General features: G+C 35.3%; 1 protein-coding gene across 2 annotated transcripts in view; it reads left to right on the top strand.

Annotated features, from left to right (window-relative positions):
* The window catches only part of rusc1 (RUN and SH3 domain containing 1), a 32,060-nt gene that overhangs the window by 6,847 nt on the left and 4,228 nt on the right, over window positions 1-20,985 (top strand). The window contains exons 3-11 of one of the 2 annotated variants that reach the window (XM_035941339.2): window positions 6,848-7,573; window positions 11,058-11,171; window positions 11,546-11,622; window positions 13,100-13,274; window positions 14,149-14,254; window positions 14,700-14,746; window positions 15,169-15,644; window positions 17,325-17,560; window positions 18,040-18,207. In XM_035941339.2, coding sequence (XP_035797232.2) covers window positions 6,848-7,573; window positions 11,058-11,171; window positions 11,546-11,622; window positions 13,100-13,274; window positions 14,149-14,254; window positions 14,700-14,746; window positions 15,169-15,644; window positions 17,325-17,560; window positions 18,040-18,207 — 2,125 coding nt within the window. The remainder of the gene's footprint in view (window positions 1-6,847; window positions 7,574-11,057; window positions 11,172-11,545; window positions 11,623-13,099; window positions 13,275-14,148; window positions 14,255-14,699; window positions 14,747-15,168; window positions 15,645-17,324; window positions 17,561-18,039; window positions 18,208-20,985) is intronic. The other variant, XM_023294891.3, reaches the window with a different exon arrangement.

Consider the following 20,985-nt stretch of genomic DNA (forward strand, 5'->3'; position numbering starts at 1 on the left):
AAAACAAAGGAAAAGGGGACATCGATTTACCTGTAAGTAATATTCTGGATTAACTGTTTAGTTGTCTGGTCTGTAGAATCACAATAAATAGTGAAAACAAAAAAAAGCAAGAAGAATGAAAATAGCTAAATATAATAGCTTTTTTTTTTATCTGCGTTATGGTCAAAAAGTCAAAAAACTTAGAGTTAAACTGTACAAATATCAAAGTGGAATTAAAACCAGTCACAGTTCAGCTACAGAAACACTTAAACTGTGAAAGTGTCTTTATTTTTATTAAATAATGCTAATGATAATGTTCTTTTTGACTAATTAAATTACAAATATCTGCAATAAATATCCAGTCTAGCTGTTAAATGTTAAACCTGCTTGAAGTAAGTACAACTAAGTGTGTTTTTACAGTATAAAGTGTATTTTTAGTACATAAAAACCATCAGAAACAGAATAAAAAGTACAAAACAGCATGGAAAGTTTATGGATTTAAATCCTTCATGTTTCTGTTGCCTCTGATTTCACTTTTTAAAAAGTTTTTAGTAATTAGATGCTAACTTTTTGATAATCAAATAAGCAGTTTGAATCATTTTTAAGTGAAAAACAGTCTAAATTCTGTGATTGCAGCCTCTTAAATGTGAATATTTTCTGGTTTATCTCCTATTTTATGGCAGTAAACTGATTATCTTTGGATAAAACAAGACTCGTCAAAAGTTTTCACAATTTTCTGTAATTATTTGACTCAACAATTAGTCCATTTAAGTAATTTTCTATTAATAAACAGTCTCAATTTTGTGATTTCATCTTCTTAAATGTGAATATTTTCTAGATTCTTTCACCCATTTAAGACCATAAACTGTATATCTTTGGACAAACAAGAATAATTGACATTTAAAAAAAAAAAATTGACAGTATATCAACCAAAAAACTAGTTATTTAATTGATTTGTGTAATTTTCCAAAGAAAAAAAGTCTACAGCGTGCGATTGCTGCCTCATAAATATGAATATATTCTCTTTTTTTCCCCTGTTCTATGATAGTAAACTGAATATCTTTGGACAAAACAAAACTAATCAACATTTTTCAAAACTTTCTGACATTTTATTGATGAAAAGCATGTCATTTAATCAATTTGAGGAGGTTTCTTTGGAAAAAAGTCTAAATTTAGTTGTTTCAACTTCTTTAATGTGAATATTTTCTGGTTTCTTCCCTCCTCTATGACCATAAACTGAATATTTTTGGATAAAATACTACCGATTAACATTTTTCACAATTTTCTGACGTTATATTAACCAGACAACTCATTATTTTATTGATCTGAGAGATTTTCTAGGGAAGAAAGATCTAAATTTTGTGATTTCAGCCTGTAAAATATGAATATTTTCTGGTTTCTTTCCCCCTTTAAGACTATAAACTGTATCTCTTTGGACAAATAAGAATGATTGACCCTATTTTTTATAAATTTGTTGACATATTATCCAAACAAGTGGTTATTTAATCGATTTGAGTAATTTTCTAAGGAAGAAAAGTCAAAATTTTGTGATTTCAGCTTCTTGGATGTGATTTCTTTCTTCCTCTATGACAGTAAACTGAATATCTTTTGGTTTTTGTAGACAATAAATAGAATCATTGCAGCTTTTTACATTAAACATCCAAGTTATACCTCTTTTTTGTGCACAATCCTGCAGGACACAGTGAAAAACAAGTTCAACGACCAAAAAAAATAGTCAAACATGTTCCTGAAATCTTTATATTTAAAATAAATATTCCTATTTGACCCATTTTAAAGCTCAGAAGGTCAGCTTGAATATTGTTTTTGAATAGGATTATAAAACTGTGCAGAACATGCAGCAGCAGACGCGATGATATAAAGACTAACCTTGATCCTCAGATACAGAGATTTGATTCTTACAGCATCTCTGCAGTTTATCGAGCAGTTTGTGGCTACATAAACTACAAAAATACACAATTTACTCACAGCGAGTGCACCACATTACGTGCTTTTATGAAAAATCACTTTCACCTGGACGAATAATATATGATAGGTATATAGGAAAGAAAAACTGAGGCTGAAAATGGAGCCTGATTAGTGTAAAGGAGACGTGGAGCGGAGCAGAGATGGAGGCTGAGCGTGAGTCACAGATATGATGGATAAAAGATGATGAGGGATGAGCGGAGTAGAGATGCCGGCGAAGGTAACACGAGCCAACAGAGCTGCCTGTACTTCCTGTACTAGAGTGTGATGTCATCGCTGCCTTATTCAATTATTCATCCTCTCCTCAGACTGAAGGGGGGAGATAATGGAGAGCTTCCTCCCTTTAACTCTGCCTTTATTTCTGCCTCTTTTTGTTTTTTCTCCTCCCTCTTTTTGCCTCCTGGTAAATGTGATGACATCAGGTTGAGGTCTGTGTGCGCAGGAATGAAAAGAAACATCAAAATAACCAAATAATGATGTTGAAGAACAGATGTTTTTTCAAAAAGGCATGAAACTTGGTACACTTTTACCCTTTGAGACCATTTTCAGTAAGTATATTATGTATTTTTGAACCATATCTTCTTAACTAAACATCAGAACACAGAAAAGGGGACATCGATTAACCTGATAAATACAAAAAAATAGCAAAAAGAATTTAAAAAACTAAATATAATAGCTTATTTTACCTCAGTTATGGTCAGAAAGTCAAAAAATTTAAGTCTTACGTCTTTTCCCAAATACTTTTTCTTGATGTCGATGGAAACATCAATGAATGAGGCCCACAATTAATAATTATTCATTGATTCGTTGTTTTGTCTACAATTTGTCAGAAAATGGTGATAAATGTAAATCAGTGTTTCCCAAAGCTAACAAACATCTTGTTTTCTCCAAAGATATTCAGTTTATTGTCATAGAGGAGGAAAGAAACCTGAAAATTTTCACATTTAAGAAGCTGCAATCAGAGAATTTAGATTTTTTTCTGATAAAATGAATCAATTAACTATTAAAATAGGTAATTAAATAGTTGATAACTAGACGAGTCATTGATTAATTGATAAATTAAAGCTTAAAACTGATAAATCGAATATTAAAATAGTTATTTTGTTGACAACTTACTCATTAATTGGTTGCAGTTCTATCCAAAACCTTTTTATTTTTTCTCTACAAATCTCCTCCCTCTTTCTGCCTCCTGGTCAGACTTAAATCCCATCAGTTTCGGGATGTTTAATATGCTGCCGTCCATCGTCCTCCTCACCCTTAAACCTCACCCCTGCTCCCCAGAGCAGCACAGAGAGCTCAGCTCAAGTTACTGATGTCATGCAGCGCTGCAGCAAAGCCTCACAGAAATGAAGCTTCGGCTCGTCAGCATCCACCTACAGCGGAGTTTAATCTGCATTAATGCACGATAAATCGTTTCAGCATCGACATTGTGACTCAAACTGATGCAAATTAACTCAAACACAACCTGCTGCAGCTGTTTCTGATGCTTAATAACTAAAGAAACTTGCACATTTTGCATGACTAATCTATAATTTGTCCAATTAAATGGTTTTTGCAGAAGCTTTATTGAAAAAAAAATCAGACACATATGCACAGCAAGATGAGGGAGGAACACTGAAATATGGTACTGATATGATTGAAAAAAGATAAGGTTTTTAAGCTTTAAGACTAGATTAAATACAATAATATAAGAAAAAACAGTATAAAACAATATAAAATAAAATAAGATAAAATGACATAAGATAAAGTAATTTAAGAAAAAATAAGATATAGGATAAAATTATATAAAATAATATGAGATAAGTTAAAATAATATAAAATAAGATAAGATGACATCAAACATGAGATAAAATGATATAAAGTGCAATAATAAAAGAAAAAAATATGATATGATAAAATAATATAAAATAAGATAAAATGAGATAAGATAAAGTAATATGAGATATGATCAAATAAAATAATTTAAGTTAAAATAATACAAGCAAAAAGATAAAATAATAGAAAAAACAATATAAAATAAAATGAGATAAAATAGTAAAAAATAAGATATAATTGTATGAGATATGTTAAAATAATATAAAATAACATGATAAAATAAAACAATAGAATATAAGATAAAATAATATAACAGAAGACAAAAGAATAAAAGATTAAATAATTTAAGATAAAATGAAATAATATAATATAAGAAAAAAGAAGACAAGATAAAATTATGTAAAATAAGCTGAAATTAGATAAGCTAAAATAATATAATATAAGATATAATAATAGAAAATAAGTTAAAATAATAAAATGCAAGATAAAAAAGATAAGATAAAATAATATAAGATAAAATAATAAAAAAAATAAAATAATAGTATATAGGATGAGATAAGATAAAACTTTATTAATCCTACAGGAAATTCTTGTGCCAGATGCTGCTTAGAAGTAAAACAAATGACATAAGAAATGCAGTGAATAAAAGTAGAAAAACAGTAAGATTTAAGTATGATACATGACTGACAATAAAAAAGTAAACTAAAATAAAGTCAGAATAGACCATTACAAAGTAATACTGGCAATTAGACTGACTTAATAAATAAAATCACTCATAATAATGAAATACTGCACCTGAAAAATGAGCTAAAAGTGAAATACAGAACAAACCAGGAACAGGTGTGTACACCTTTAAGGGCCCAGGGGGCGGGTCTTCCTGAACGGACCAATCACTGAGCGCCTGTGTCTGAAACAGGAAGTATCATGTGTTGGTTCCAGATGAGAGGCAGCTGAAGTCTAAAAGCCAGGTAGGGTTCCTCTGGTAGCTCTCTGGAGAACGTCAGGCTGCAGGTGAAGCAGGCAGGAGTTTAACGGATCTGAGGAGAACCTGAAGCAGCGGCATCAGTCGGATCTCTGCGTCTGACTCAGCACTTACTCTGCCGGCTGTGGAGGGAGGAGGAAGCCGGGGAGAGGGAGGGAGGAAGGTAGAAAAACAAAGACAGAGAGCAGAGAAGGTGATCCAGAGGTGATGAAGGCACTGCAGCAAAAAGTACTAAATGTTTAGCAGGAGAACCAGAAACTTCCAAAGAGCGGGACAGAAAGTGACAGTGAACTTTTCTTTATTATTGTGACGATGAAAAGCTTTTATTGTGTTACAGCCACCATGTCATTTCCTGTCCTAAAAGATGAGAACTGTGTGTTTATTGCTGCTCATAAATCAGCTCCATTGATTCCATTGTGTAACTGTCGATCAACTGTTTGACCTGTTTGAGCCTCTGAACCCCGACATTGGAGGTTTTATCACATTTTATCTCACTGTGGCTCATTTTTCACATAAAGAAGGAGAGAGAATTTAAAACGTCTTAGAAATTCTGCTCAAAACTCACAGATTTTTTGTAGTGTGTCCGTTTATTGCAGCTCAGTCAACGATGACTTCACTTTTGGGCCAAGAAGTGCAAAATTTTTCATTTTTTGTTGAATCTGGCAAATGCAAACAGTATATTTTTGGCAATTTTTAAAAATGTGACATGTTGAATAACGCGATTCTGATAATTTATCATGATATGATGTTTAGATTTTGGTTAATCTGGCAGACAGAAACTCAGTTTAACAAAACTTTAATGTCATAAATCATAATAAAGTTCAAATGAATTTGAATTTTTAAATTTATTTTACAAAAAAACTAACAAAAAAAAGCTACAATCAACATGTGCAATTTCTTTCCAAGTGTCTGTAGGTGTTACCGATACTGGAAAAAAGTGGTGAAGTATCTACATGCTATAGATTTTAACTTTTATTTTACATTTTTGCTTCAGCTGTAGACAGATGTTTCACCATGCTGAATGTATCTTTCAGCAATTTTTGGAGATGTTTAAATGGAAAATATAGAATGTAATCTAATAAATCCTTTAAAACTGAAGTTGAAGCTAAAAATCCAATGATTCTTCAGTTTCTGGCTGATAAATTTGGTCATTTTGGCAGTTTTGAATAAACACAGCCAGCAGTTTACCTGAAAACTCTTAGAATTTTTGCTACGTGACTGTTGGTCACAGTTGAGTCAATCATGGCTTTTTAGTTGCACCAAGGACTGCAGAATTTTTCGCTTGCTATAGATTCTAAATAGTCTAAATAGTGCAGATTGGTTTATTTTGGGAATTTTTTAAAGAGACATGTAGAATGCAATAATTTTAAGGAAATAAACAGCTTTTAAGCTTAGATTCGGTTGATTTTCTTGATTGATGTCGCACAAAATTAGCTAAAATACCGTCTGAAAGTTTAAAATCAAATGACCTTTTTTTGTGATGTCGTTGTTGATCACAACTCAGTCATTTATGACTTTTCAGTTGCACAGAGGAGCCCAGAATTTATTATTTTTTACAGAATCTTATTGGTGCAAATCGTTTATATGTGGCAAAATTTTAAAGGAGACACATAGAATAAAGCGATTATGATGAAATATCACAATTTTCGGCTTAGATTTGGTTAATTTTTTTATTAAAGTGCACATCACACATGATTAGTCCAAGCACCATCCGAAAGTTGAAAATATGACAACTTTTTGTAATTCTCCAGTTTCTCTCTCTGATAAAAAGTGTCATTTTCCAGATTTTTTTTTTTTTTTTTTTTTAAATAAATGACGTTTCAGGGTTCAGAGGGTTAAATCCTGCATTACTGCATGTTGTGACATGATGACGGATTCTGCTGCTGCTGGAATGTACATTGTTTTTCTGTGGACGGACACTAACATTTTCTGCATCTCTCTCTCCTTCCCATTTCTCTGCCTCGTTTTCTTTCTGTTTGTTTGTTTCTCACCTCTCCATCCCACTCGGTTGTTTCCATGGTTTTGTCCACGGCTTCGCTCCTTGCTTCTTTACCTCTCCATCCCTTTTACTCTTTTAAAACCGAGCAGTTTCCTCCCCCCCACTCTCCCTCGCCCAGCCCTCCTCCTCCCAGCCCTCCCAGTCCTCCCAGCCCTACTTCCTGCACCGCCTGCCTCCCTTCCGCCCCGGCTTCTGCCCCTCCCAGCCTCCTGCAGATCCTCGACCCTGCAGCCACGCCGGCCGAGAGTCCACCGCCGGGCCTCAGCGGGCTCCTCCAGACTCTTTGTTTAGCTCTCCCCTCCACTTTGAGGATGACTTTAGCCCAGACGCTCCACCGATGAGCGACTCGGTGTGTAACTTTGACTCCCTGTATGAGTCGGAGAGGCCGAGCTGTGAGGCGTCAGGCTGCACGACGCCGTACAAGAACGTCGACGTCACGACGGCGTTCTCTGGCGGTGTCGCTGCTGCCGCTCCAGACTCGGAGCAGGTTAAGGCGAGGGCGTCCAAAGAGCTTCCTCCCCTGCCCTCCTACTTCCTGTACCACCCCAAGAACTGCCCCCTGCACCGGGGCGCTCCCCCCCGCCTCTCCCCCATCGGCGCCCTCTCCCCTCCCCGTCGCTCCGGAGCCCCGCCTCCGGGCGCCGCCGCCGCCGCTTCCTGCCTCAGCTCCCCACTGTTCCCCCGCTCCCACACCCTCCCCGCCCTCGCCGCCCCGCTCTATTACCCCAACCTTTACCCCCCCGTGCCCCCCAGAGCGCCTCCCCTGCCCCCCAAACTGCACCAGGCTCCTCCTCCTCCGCCGTCACGCCTGGCGAGTAAGACTCTCTCTGCAGATATCTGTTACTCCTCCTCTTTCCTCGTCTCACATCCTGCATGTTTGTGTGTCGGTTTGTGTCTCTGCTTCGGCTTTTTTCTTCCTTTTTACTCCAACGTTGGAGATTTACAGATTTACAGGTTTAGAGGACGAGGTAACGGCGCTCTGGAACAAGACATCAAAAAACTGTGAAAATCTGACAGGATAAAGGTTAAAAGCAGTAAAATAGTTGGAACACTGGTGAAAAAAATGTTATATTTCAGTATCTTTCAAATAAAAATGTTATCTGAAATATTGCTACTACTAACAATAATAAATAATAATAATAATATTTAATTGTGCACTGTAAAAAGGAAATGCAGCAAAAAATGGTGAAAATGTGGCAGAAAAGGTGCCAGAAAAAAGAAGTTAAAAACAATTAAACTGGAAAAAAAATCTATCTGTAAAATAGTAAAATTATGTAGTAATAGTAATAATAATAATAATAATGATAGTAGTAATAATAATAATAGTAATCATAATAATAATAATAATAATAATAATAATAATAATAACAATCATAATGGGTAACTCGGCTTTCTAATAAGAAAATACATGAAAAAGTCTGTCAGAATAAAGTTAAAAACATTAAAATTGTTGAAAAACTGCTAAAAAAGAAATGTCTGTAAAATAATAAATAACTTTTCAGTCATAAACATGAATTGTTTTTCTTTCAAATATTGGCAAATATCTGTATAATAATAATAACAACAATAATATTAATAGTAATAATAATAATACGTAACTGTACTCACAAGATAATACATGAAAAAACTCAAAATCCGTTAGAAAAAAGTAAAAAAAGACTAAAATAGTTGAAAAACAGAAAAAAGGGTTATTAAATGTCTGTAAAATAATAACTAATAATTAAAATAATTTATTATTTTTTCTGTCATTAATATGAATTGTTTTTCTTTTAAATATTGGCAGATATCTATAAAATAATAATGATGATGATCATAATAAAAATAACAATAATTGGTAACTGCACACTGTAAAGAGAAAATCTCCCAAAAAATCTGTGAAAATGTGGCAGAAAAGGTGCCAGAAAAAATAAGTTAAAAACAATAAAATACTCTAAACTGGTAAAAAAAAAAAATTATTAAATGTCTATAAAATAATGATATTTGTAACTGTGCTCTAATTTTACACACATTATAAAAGAACAAACATTTCTAAAAATATTTTTTTTCCACTCAAAATGAATTTTTTTAAAAATATTGGCAAATATCTGTAAAATAAATTATTATCATCATTATTATTATTATTATTATAATAACAAATTACCATTTATAAAAATATCAATTTTTTTACACTTATGTAAATAATTTACTGTGATTTTACATAAATTTTCTCTCAAATAACTGCAAACATCAGTAAAATTATGATATTTTTGGCTGATTTGAACACAGTAAAACATTGTAATCTTATGGTTTATTTATAAAAATACGTGTAACATTATTTTCTACATTTTCAGTTTGGGCCTGTTCTTTTACAACATGTCAACATGTAAATTAATATGTTTTTTTCTGTGATTTTACTCGACATCATCTGTAATATAGCAAAGCGGTGAACCTCTGTATAATAGCAGTTATTTTTATTTATTTATTTCAAATCCAGTTTAAAGTTTTAGTTTTTTTTAATCATTTATCTGTTTTATAAATCAGGAAGCTGCTCATCTGATCCGTCTTTTCTGAAATCATCCTGCAGCTGTTTGTCACTTCCTGTCTGTCTGTCACTTCCTGTCTGTCTGTCTGTGTTTTTCTGTGCATGTCGTGTTAAAGATTGTGTCAAAAAGCTGCTTAAAGTCGTTGTTCTGTAATTTAAAGCAGCCTCCAGTCGTTGTGTTTTGTCCAGTTAGTGAAACTAATTAACGCCTCATTTGTTTTCTCCACGTCTGCATTAATCCAACTAGTTTATATAAATCATTTTATATAAAGTCATCACCTGACCGTCTGCTCATGTGTGGAATTTTATCTGACCTGATTCTAGCAGAAGCTCCTGTGTGGATTTCTGTTAACCCTCTGAACTCCGAGCAGCTTCTGGGCATTTTCTGTCTCCTTTTTCGCTTCAATCTAAAGTCCTGCGTCTCCGTGGAAACAGAAGGACCACGACTATGAACAGAGACTCAGGAGTCTCGTCTGTGCAGGATGATGAAGTTAGAATGATGGAAATTCTGCCCAAAAGTCTCAGAATTTTTGTAATGTGAGAGTTGGTCGCAGCTCAGTCAACAGTAGCTTCACTGTTGCACCAAGAAGTGCAAATTTTATGTTTTCTATTGAATCTGGCTAATGTAAACAGTTTGTTTTTGGCTATTTTTTAAAATGCGACATGTCGAATGACGTGATTCTGATAAATTATCATGATTTGAAGCTTAGTTTTGGGTTAATTTTGCTGACAGAAAAACATGTCACACATGACATGTTTACAGAAAGCTGAAAATTTGACATTTTCTGTGTTTTGACCGTTTCTGACTGGTAGAATTAGTAATTTTGGAGTTTTTTCATAAAGAAAACATGACAGAAACCTGACATTTTTTTGTGATTTTACAATTTCTGGCTCTGATAAATTGGGTGATTTCTGCGTACCAAAAAAATAAAAATAAAAAATGAAACGATAACATGCCAGAAAGTTGAAAATCAAACAATTTTTGTAGTTTTACAGTTTCTGGCTCTGATAAATGCAGAGTCATTTCTGCAATTATTTTAAAAATCACATACCAGAAGGCTAAAAATTTTAATGTTTTTACAGTTTCTGCCTCTGATAAATTCGGTAATTTTGATGACTTTTAAAAAGAAAACATGTCAGAAAGCTGAAAATCTTAATTTTTTTGTGTTTTTCCAGTTTCTTGCCCTGATAAATGGAGTCATTTCTGCAATTTCTTTAAAAGAAAACATGGTAGAAAGCTGCAAACTGAACAATTTCCATGTTTTGACAGTTTCTGGCTCTGATAAATTGGCTAATTTCTGTGATTTTTCTAAAAAGAAAACCTGCCAGAAAGATAAAAATCAAACAGTTGTCATGATTTTACAGTTTCTGGCTCTGGTAAATTGTGTAATTTCTGCACTTTTTAAAAACGAAAAAATGTCAGAAAGCTGAAAATTTGACAATTTTCATGACTTTATAATTTCTGGCTCTGGTAAATTGACAAATTTCTGCATTTTTTTTATAAACTAAACATCCTATTCAAACCGGCTGCAGGTTTCAGAGGGTTATTAATGACGTGTGAATGTCAGTATTTGTGTTTCTGAGTGAGTGAATGAGATCCTGTTGAACCAAAGTCGTCTTCACAGATCCAGATGTTGGAACTTACAGGAACTCACCCCCGTCTGTCTGCATCCATCCTCACTGCTCAGCTGCTCCACCAACACCACTAATGTCTCACTGACTCCTTCATTTAAATCTTCTAAACTTCTACAGTAAGTTTTTGCTCTTGTCGCCATCAGCTGTTCGCAGCGTTTCCTTCGCCGGCTCCATCCAGAAGACCGACGCTCCGTGGATGGGCGAGCATCCGGTGAGAGGTCTGGGCCTGTCCTCGCTGTGCCTGCAGGAGAAGAAAGGTTGGTTTGTTTGTTTCTAAGTCATTCTGGACATTTTTTAACCATTTCAAAGATATTTTGAGTCACTTTGGAAAAGTCATTTTTGTCAAAATGTAAGTCATTTTGGACAATTTTTAACCATTTTCGGGATTTTCTGAGTCACTTTCGAAAAGTGTTTAACCAGTTTGGAGAATCTTGAATCACTTCCGAAACATTTTGAGTCATTTTGTGCAATTTTAAGTAATTATGGACAATTTTAACTGTTTCAGGATGTTTAGAGTCACTTTGGAAAAGTTTTGAGTCATTCTGGAAACGTTTTGAGTCATTTTTACCAAATTTGAAGTCATTTTGTTTGTTTGTTGTTGTTGCTGTTTAATGCCGGTTTGTCTGTGCAGCTCTGGTCAGCGCCGTCAGCGTGGCAGTGGAAGCTGTCTTGGCTCAGTTCAGCTCGTCTCGGACCGTGGTTCAGAAGGTCAGTCAGATTTTACAGTTCTTTTGTTTTTCCTGTGTTTTGTTTTTGTTTCGCGTCTAAATATCACTTAAATGTCAAATGATTCAATGTTTTATCGCCTCAAAACTGCACTTTTTCTCAGTCGAACAGCAGAATGTTTGCTCTTTTGTGAAGTCAGACACATTTTTGGAGGGTTTGTGTTGCTCAAACTTTCTTTCAGTGTTCGAAGTCAGGCCACATGTTGGTCCAGGTCTGAGTTGTTTCACTTTTTTCTGATGTAGAAACTCAAGAAGATGGAATATTTCTCTTCTTCCAGCTTGTTGTCTGCCAGTATTTTGGTTTATCCACAGACATTCATGGTGCATCTATAAATGTTTACCTCTTGCAGCCCCATATCATCATACTTCCACCTCCGTGCTTCACTGTCAGGACTATGCATCCACTGTGGTAGTCCTGGTCAGGTTCACACCAAACATGCTGGACTCAATCTGAGACCAACTCATTTATCTTCATCTGACCAAAGAATGTTCTCCAACATTCATCAGGCTTCTTTTCGTGCATTTTAGCTAAGTTTAGCTTGTCTTTTTGTGTCAAAGAACAGTTTTTCTTATCCTCCGTCTAAAGAGGTTGATGTTCATTGTCTGAGCTTCACAGAAACTCTGATTTCCATTGATAACTCCTGTACCGAGTCTGAAGCAGCTGCTGTCTGGTTTTCACAGCTAGATTATGAAAGTAGTTCACTTTCTGTGGAGTCATTTTAGGAGGACGACCACTGCAGCCATGATTAGTGCTACTATGACTCCTATATACCTCCTGATTACTGCTGCAGATGTGTTTTAGTTGATCTTCCTGGTTCCTTTTCCATGTTTTTAAAGTCTGAAAATCATATTTTTCACTTCCTCTGTTCAGTCTTTTCCATGTGGAGCCGTGATGCAGACATAGATCGAGCCCACAGGTCAAAAACAAAGAAAGTTCTGCTTCACAGCTCATTTTAGAACCACGTTCATGCAGTTAGACTGATTGGAAATCACAGCTGGATTCACTTTTGCTGCATTGAGCTTCTGATATGGGGCCTGACATTTCAATATATTCTTTCTAAAATGTTTGTTTTTGATCATTTATAGGAGGAAATACTCTGCTGTTTGACTCTGACATTCATGAATCATTCGACATTTTACTGATGATGTCCTCATTTCTGTTGCAAACTGTGCCATAAGTCTATTGTGACTGAATGCTGTGTATTAAATCTATTGTTTACCTCTGAAAACGTTTCTCCTCCTCCCTTCTCGTCCGTCTCTCCTCAGTCTTTCTCCGTTAACGAGGTACTAGAATCTCTTTAGATAATCCGATCTCTGTGAGCTAACTAACTCCGCTCTCCCTCCCCCGAATCATCTCTTATCGCATCACACCGACCCTCAAACCCTCATTTGTGTGTCCCATTTTCTGGCTGCACATCCTCCTCCTCCTCCTCCTCCTCCTCCTCCTCGTCTGTCCTCAGGCTTTATCAGGAGACAGCACCATAAATCCATCTCTGGGCCGTCTGGTGCTGCAGTGCCTCTGCCCCGCCCTCCACAGCCTGCTGACCGACGGCCTCAAGCCCCACCAGAGTGACCTGATTGCAGGCAGGAGGCCCAACTCTGCCTGGGGTCTGGTCCAGGCCTCCACCCGGCCAGGTAGCACAGCCAGCCTCCCTATTAAACCTGAGATATCTTCATTCTTAGCAAAGTTTAGGTCATTTTAGACCATTTTTAACCATCTTAGACAATCTTGAATCACTTTGGAAACATTTTGAGTCATTTTTAGAACATTTTAAGTTATTTTGGACAATTTTTAACTATTTTGAGTATATTTTGAGTCACTTTGGAAAAGTTTTGAGTTATTTAAGAGAAACTTGAGTCATTTTTGTCAACATTTAAGTCATTTTGGAAATATTTTTGAGTAATTTTTGTCAATTTCAAGTCATTTTGGAGAATTTTTATCCATTTTCAGTATTTTTTGAAAAATTTTGAAATTTTTTTTAACAATTTTGGAGAATCTTGAATCACTTTGGAAACATTTTGGGTCAATTTTTTTTAAACCAAATTTTAAGTTATTTTCAACAATTTTTAACCATTTTCAGAATTTTTGAGTCACTTCGGAAATATTTGAACCATCTTGGAGAATCTTGAATCACTTTGAAAATATTTTGATTAATTTTTTTAAATCAAATTTTATGTAATTTTGGCCAGTTTTTAACCATTTTCAAGATTTTTTGAGTCACTTTTGAAAAGTTTTAATCCATTTTGGAGAATCTTGAATCACTTTAGAAACATGTTGAGTCATTTTAGAATGTTGTGGAGTCATTTTTCATCAGTTCTTTCCCTTTTGTTGCCTCTACTTTTCCCTCACATCACTGAATAATTGCTGATTTTATTGTCTGAAATTCTGAATAAAGCGAACAACAAGAATATCGATTAGCTTCACATCAGTTTTTCATCTCCAGACTCCTCCATTGGTCACTACTTTCTCCTGCTTACATGTTTTTTTTAATCCTCTAATTGTTCAAAGGTCCTAGAACTCAAGCCTTGTTCAACCTCCAAGTCCGTGTTGGCGAGCTGCCGCAGCTCAGACAGAGCAAACACCGGTTCAACGCCTTCCTCCTCGGCCTGCTGAAGTAAGAATCACCTCTTATTACATATTAAATCCACACGTTTTTACTCACTGTGGGCTCATTTTTCTCTGCAATCTAAAGTCCTGCACCTCTGGCTGATAAATAGTGAGATTTTGGTCTTTTTTAAATTTTATTTTATGATTTTATGATCGTATCTCCCAACTTAACTGAAAACTACACATTATTAGTCAGTTATGAAAGTTGGAAATTTTATTATTTTGTATGTTTTTACAGTTTCTGGCTGATAAATGGTGTCATTTTTGCCTTTTTTTTTAAAGATAGAGTGCCTTTGAAACCTGCTGGTTGTTTTTAGGATTGAGAGAGCTAATCCCCGTTTTCTATTTGTAGCATCAAACTTTTTGTTTATTCTACTCATACTGCATTGTAATTTCTTTTCATTTATTCTCTTTGCGTCCTCATTATCTAATCTCTTCTGTCTGTTTTTCAGCACCAAACTTCTTGACTCCTGGTTGTCTCACCTTCAATCATGCAGCGGTGAGTTTCCTTCTCCTACAGCTTCTTTTTTTAAAGAATGGTGGTTAGAACTTTCACTTTGCAGCTAGAAGATCCCCGGTTCGCATCCCGGCCTTCCTGGGATCTTCCTGCATGGGGTTTCCATGTTCTACCTGTACATGTGTGGATTTTCTCCAGGTTCTCCAGCTTCCTCCCACAGTCCACAAACATGCTGAGGTTAATTGGTGATTCTAAATTGTCCGTAGGTGTGAATGTGAGTGTGATTGTTTGTCTCTATATGTATCCCTGTGATAGACTGTTACCTGTCCAGGTGAACCTTCACCTTTAGTCAGCTGGGATAGACTCCAGCCACGCACCACCCTACTGAGGATTAAGTGGTGTATAGATACTGGATGGATGGATGTTTTTATCTCATGTAAAACCAGTTTTTCTTGAAATGTCAGATGTTCTGGAGACGTTCTACCGCCCGTCCTCCTTCATGCGTCTGTCGCTGATGTCCTGCCAGCCGTTGTTTGAGGAGCTTCTGCTGGTGCTGCAGCCTCTCAGTCTGCTCACCTTCAACCTGGATCTCCTGTTCCAGCACCACCGCCTGGAGCCCGACGGCCTCCGGCCCGACATCCCCAGCCCTCCTCGCCAGGACGCCGGACTCCATGGGGCGGTGAAGACCTGCCCGTCTAAAACCGCAGGCGGTAGATACATGGAAAGCCTCTCAGACGTGAACTTTGGGAGTCCAGAACATCAGGCAGCTAAAGACGTGAAGTCGTCGCCGTCGGCCGATTCGGGATCGACGGACGCTGTGAAAGCTTCTGTTCCTCTGGCCCAGACCAGTCCTCAGCTGCTGTGGGTTCAGGAGAAGGAGATCGGAGATTTACTTCCACCAAACATCGAGGAGGACAGCTTCGCTCAGCAGGCAGGACAGGTAGCTTCACCTGGTTAACGTTTCTCATCACACTGTAAACAAACGTACACTAACGTTTAAATGTTTGGGGTCACCCAGACAATTCTGTATAAAGTTTGAATTGCTCTGCATTAGTCAGAGTTGCTCCATATTAGTTAAAGTTGATCTATATCCATTAAAGTTGCTCTATATGAGTTAAGGTTGCTCTAAAATCAGTTAAAGTTGCTCTGAATGAGTTAAAGTTGCTCTGAATGAGTTAAAGTTGCTCTGAATGAGTTAAAGTTGCTCTACAGTGAGTTAAAGTTGCTCTATATGAGTTAAAGTTGCTCTAAAATCAGTTGAAGTTGCTCTGAATGAGTTAAAGTTGCTCTGAATGAGTTAAAGTTGCTCTGAATGAGTTAAAGTTGCTCTAAAATCAGTTGAAGTTGCTCTATATGAGTTAAAGTTGCTCTAAAATCAGTTAAAGTTGCTCTGAATGAGTTAAAGTTGCTCTGAATGAGTTAAAGTTGCTCTGAATGAGTTAAAGTTGCTCTACAGTGAGTTAAAGTTGCTCTATATGAGTTAAAGTTGCTCTAAAATCAGTTGAAGTTGCTCTGAATGAGTTAAAGTTGCTCTGAATGAGTTAAAGTTGCTCTGAATGAGTTAAAGTTGCTCTATATGAGTTAAAGTTGCTCTAAAATCAGTTGAAGTTGCTCTATATGAGTTAAAGTTGCTCTAAAATCAGTTAAAGTTGCTCTGAATGAGTTAAAGTTGCTCTATATGAGTTAAAGTTTCTATAAAATCAGTTAAAGTTGCTCTGAATGAGTTGAAGTTGCTCTGAATGAGTTAAAGTTACTCTATATGCATTAAAGTTGCTCTAAAATCAGTTAAAGTTGCTCTGAATGAATGAAAGTTGCTCTGAATGAGTTAACTTTTGTGTAACTTTTGAAAGAATTCACTGTTATCTTCCAAATTTTCTCTGTTTTATTACAGATGATCTTTTGCAAAATCATTGACACTGTAACCCTGGAAATGCAGGTCAAAACTGTAATTAACATCAAAAATCTGTATTTTTACAAATTTAAATACTTCTTTTACAATGCGTTGCCTGAAAGTTACATCAAAAATATTTGCTCTAAATTTAAAAGGAAAATTTAAAAATGGTAAATAATTCAACTTTTTAAAATGCTATTTTACAGATTTTTCCAGTTTAACTGAGATCTTAAATTATTTTCTGGTAAAATCACAGAACAAAGTATTAATTCACATTTTCCATGTACTTAAAACATATAATTTTACAGATATTTTCTGTTATTTCAAAGGAAAAAATAATCTGTATATTAAGAATTGAAAAATGGCAAATAATTTCTATAAAAATAAGTGTTATTTTAAATATTTTTTCCTGTTTTGTAAAATTTCAGTAAAATAAATTTTAAAAAATGGTATATTGACTATAAAAATAAATAACAGCAAAAAAAATCAGTACTTTGTGTTTTTACAGATAGTGATGTTTTTTTTAGTGTGTAAACCACACATTTACACTGTTTTACTATATTTAAATCCTAAAAAATGCCACAGTTTTGCAGGAATTTGCCATATTTTCTTTCTTTTCTTTTTTCTTTTTTTTTTTTTTAACATTATTTTTGTACTTTTGCTGCCAGAGTTTGACTGATTTCCACAGATTTTTCTCTGACTGTGATTCTTGTTCCTCTTGATTTCCAGGTGATCCAGCAGGGTTGGGGGGCCGTGATGCGCTGGGGAGGCCGACTGAGCCAGAACCTGGCCGAGCTGAGCCAGAAGAAGGACGACTTGAAGGCCGATCTGCCGGACCTCCAGGCCCAGACGGGCAGCGACTACACGGCGGTCAGCGGCGGCCCTCAGGTGCCCTGGGGTCTGGGTCGGCTGTTTGGAGCCTCCAAGAGCCCCAACAGCCCGACGGGTCCGACTCCACCAACCAGGTCAGACTCTGAATGTGTGATAATTATTATACACTGGAAAAACAGTGACTCTACATACTAAAGATATTTAATTTCTAATTTTCAGGAAGAAGAAATATTAAATAAGTTTAATCCGCAATAAAAAGTTCCATCCTCTTAGAAATTTTTAAGGAAAAATCTCAAGTTGTACATGTTTTCTTGGCTTTTGATCATTTGTTCCTAATTTTTTGTGTTTTGTATTTATTTTAAATTGGACTTTAAACTTTATAGCTGTTTTATTTTTACAAACTGATTGCTTTTTGCACATATTTCTGTTGCTGCCTGATGGTTAACGTGCAGAATTCTCATCTCAGCTCTGGTTGTGCTGAAGTGTGTTTTATGAATAAACTTGCATAGATTTTTTTTGATTCATAAAGTTTATAAACTGCTGCACTTGAAGCCGTTACATCTGATATATTACCTAGCTTTACCAGCGTCTAACCCTGGTGTGTTTCCTCCAGACGTCCCTCCCAGTGGTTGGCTCCTGGAGTCACCGCTTTGACCCGGATGGTGAGCAGCAGCTCCAGCCCGATGCTCAGAAGAACCCCGGAGCAGCCGGAAGAAATCCAACCGGAACCGGAGAAAGACGTGGACGCCCTGGAGATGAAGGACAAACCCCGACCACTCAGGTACAGCAGACAGAAGGAGGCTGAAATGCACAAACAACACAGATGCGAAGAGATAAAACTAGTCATTTTTGCTTTCATTAAACTTGAAACCTGGATTTTGGCAACTTTTACAAGCTTTAGAAACAACTGTCTTAAGATTGCACTTCATAAACCCACCGGCAGGTTTATAAAATTTTCCAACACCACACTTTTTATCAGAACCAAAAACTGCAAAAATAAAAGAAATGTTTGGATCCTGAACTAACGCAGTTCTGTTGGTAAAATGAACCAAATCTATGCTTAAAATCGGGCTATTTAATCTAAATTGTTTTATTCTTTGTGTCTCATTTAGAAATGTACAAAAAATAAACCGTTTTCTCAAACTAAATACTATATAAAACCAGCAAAAAAATGGAAAAAATTCAGGGATTTTTCTGCTGAAGCGGGTAAAGTGACATAAAATTAACCAAATCTACCCTTAAAATCAGGCTGTTTAATCTAAATCGCTTTATTCCATGTATCTCGTTTAGAAATTTACCAAAAATAAACCGTTTTCTCTGACCAAATACTATAAAAAATAGAAAATTCTGTGCTTCTCTGTGTATTCATGAAGCCATTAGTGACTCAGCTGTGAGCAACAGAAAGCTGACAAAAATTCAGGGATTTTTTTTGCTGAACCAGGTAAAGTGACGTAAACCAAGTGACTTTTGTTTTAAGAATCAAGAGATGGGAGTTTTAGGCTGAACACAAATATTCTTTTTTCTTAAAGTCACTAGAATGTCACCATTTATTGTCACCAAATACTGTAAAAATAGAACAAACGTTTGGATTTTCTACTTTCTGATGATTCTTAAAGTAATCACGTGAACATGCAGTTCTGTCGGTGAAATTTACCAAAGCTTAAAATCAGGCAAAATCGCTTTATTCAATGTATCTCATTTAGGAATTTACCAAAAATAAAAAATGAGAATGTGACTTGAAAGTTGTCCAAAAAAATTACAAAAACTGGGCCAACATAACTAAAGAAAGTGTCCAGATTCACTCAGTTTGTTCAAAATGACAGAAACTTGTTCAAATTGATCAAAAATGTGTCCACAATGACCTAAAACCTGTTCAAAATGATGTATTTTTTCCAGAAATTAAAATTTTTCAGTGCATTTCTGAGTTCTCGCTCCTTCCTCATGATTGTTCTGTTTCCATAGAGCTGTGGGACTTTAGATATTTCAGTGAAAAATGAAGAAAAATGTGACAGAAACAAAAAAAAAAATGCTTCTTGGTGAGTCCAGAGGGTTAAATTATAACTAAACATATCAGCCAAGAATTAACAAAACCACAATAATGTAGAATGAAATTTAAGATACAGTGAAATCTACCTGTCTTCTAAACATATTACATCCTGATGTGGATAATTTTTTACTAAATTTAGAGGAAATAAACCATATTCTCCTTCATATCCTACTCATTAGGAACACTGATCTGTGTTTAGGCGTGGCTGCAGACTGGATGGTTGGAAGCAGAAAGCCTAAAACACACTGAGGTCTGTCTCTTCCTTTGGTTTAATGATTTCTTTCCACCTCCAGCAGCGTCTGTGGGTGGAACCGACACCAGAATAGCTCCTCTTATCCTTCTTTGTCTTTCTGGTGACTCATCATTCTGACTTTGACTGACTCATCAAACCTCCATCACACACTGATGTTATTGTTTGTGTACGGTTGAGGCTGATATTATTCCTCCAGCGAGACACATCCTGCTTTATAGTGAGTTTATATTATTGTATTAGAATGCTCAGAAATCACCAGAATTACTGAGAATAAAATTTGAGACAGAATAAAAGAATGTAAGTAATTTTGGACATGGTATTTTTTATAAAAATGTGGGAAAAAAGCAAGATTTTAGCATTTAGCCCTGACTAGAGAACTACTGCATCACATTATAGTGGATTAGAACGCTACCAGGAGCATTTGGAATGATATAAAAGCTGCATTTCTTAAACATTTCTAATAATTTTAAGGTGTAGGAATAATTTTAGACGTTGCATTTGTCATAAAAAAGCTTTAAAAATACATAGAAATAGTTGAAATTCATCGTTAATATCTCTAACACAATCTTTTGCTGTTTTTAGTGCTTGTTTATGTCATTTCCAGCCTAAATTCACTATTAATCACATTTACTTGACATAGAATCTACATTTTCTCAAAACTGAGGGACGTGCAGAATTTAAGACGTAGCATTTTTCCTACAAAATGTTTTTCAAAAATAAGCAGAAATGGTTCAAATTTATCTTAAACCTCTCCAACACAGTGTTTTACTCTTTTTTTGTCACATTTTTGTCATTTCCAGTCACAAGAAACCCGTTAGTCCAAGAAAAATTCACTATAAATCATATTTACTTAGTTTAAAATCTTTGTTTTTTCAAATTGGAAAAGGTATGCATGATTTTAGACATGGAATTTTTCATAAAAAATTTTAAAAAACTATTTAAAAAATTATCTTTTACCTCTCCAATACAATGTTTTACAGCCTTTTTCACATTTTTATGTCATTTTCAACCAGAAGAAACCTGTTGGTCCACTAAAAACTCACTATAAATCACGTTTACTTAGTATAAAATTTGCTTTTTCTCAAAACAGAACCATTTGCAGGACTTTAGATGTGGCATTTTTCATAACAGTGTTAAAAACAATAATGAAATTCATCTTTAACATCTCAAACACAATGTTTTACTGTGTTTTCTCACTTGTTTGTCATTTCCAGCCGACATTTTTCAGAAAAATATATAAAAAATAGGAAGCAGAAATA

The sequence above is a fragment of the Amphiprion ocellaris genome, chromosome 9 (assembly GCF_022539595.1).
Source record: "Amphiprion ocellaris isolate individual 3 ecotype Okinawa chromosome 9, ASM2253959v1, whole genome shotgun sequence".
Taxonomy (NCBI): Eukaryota; Metazoa; Chordata; class Actinopteri; family Pomacentridae; genus Amphiprion; species Amphiprion ocellaris.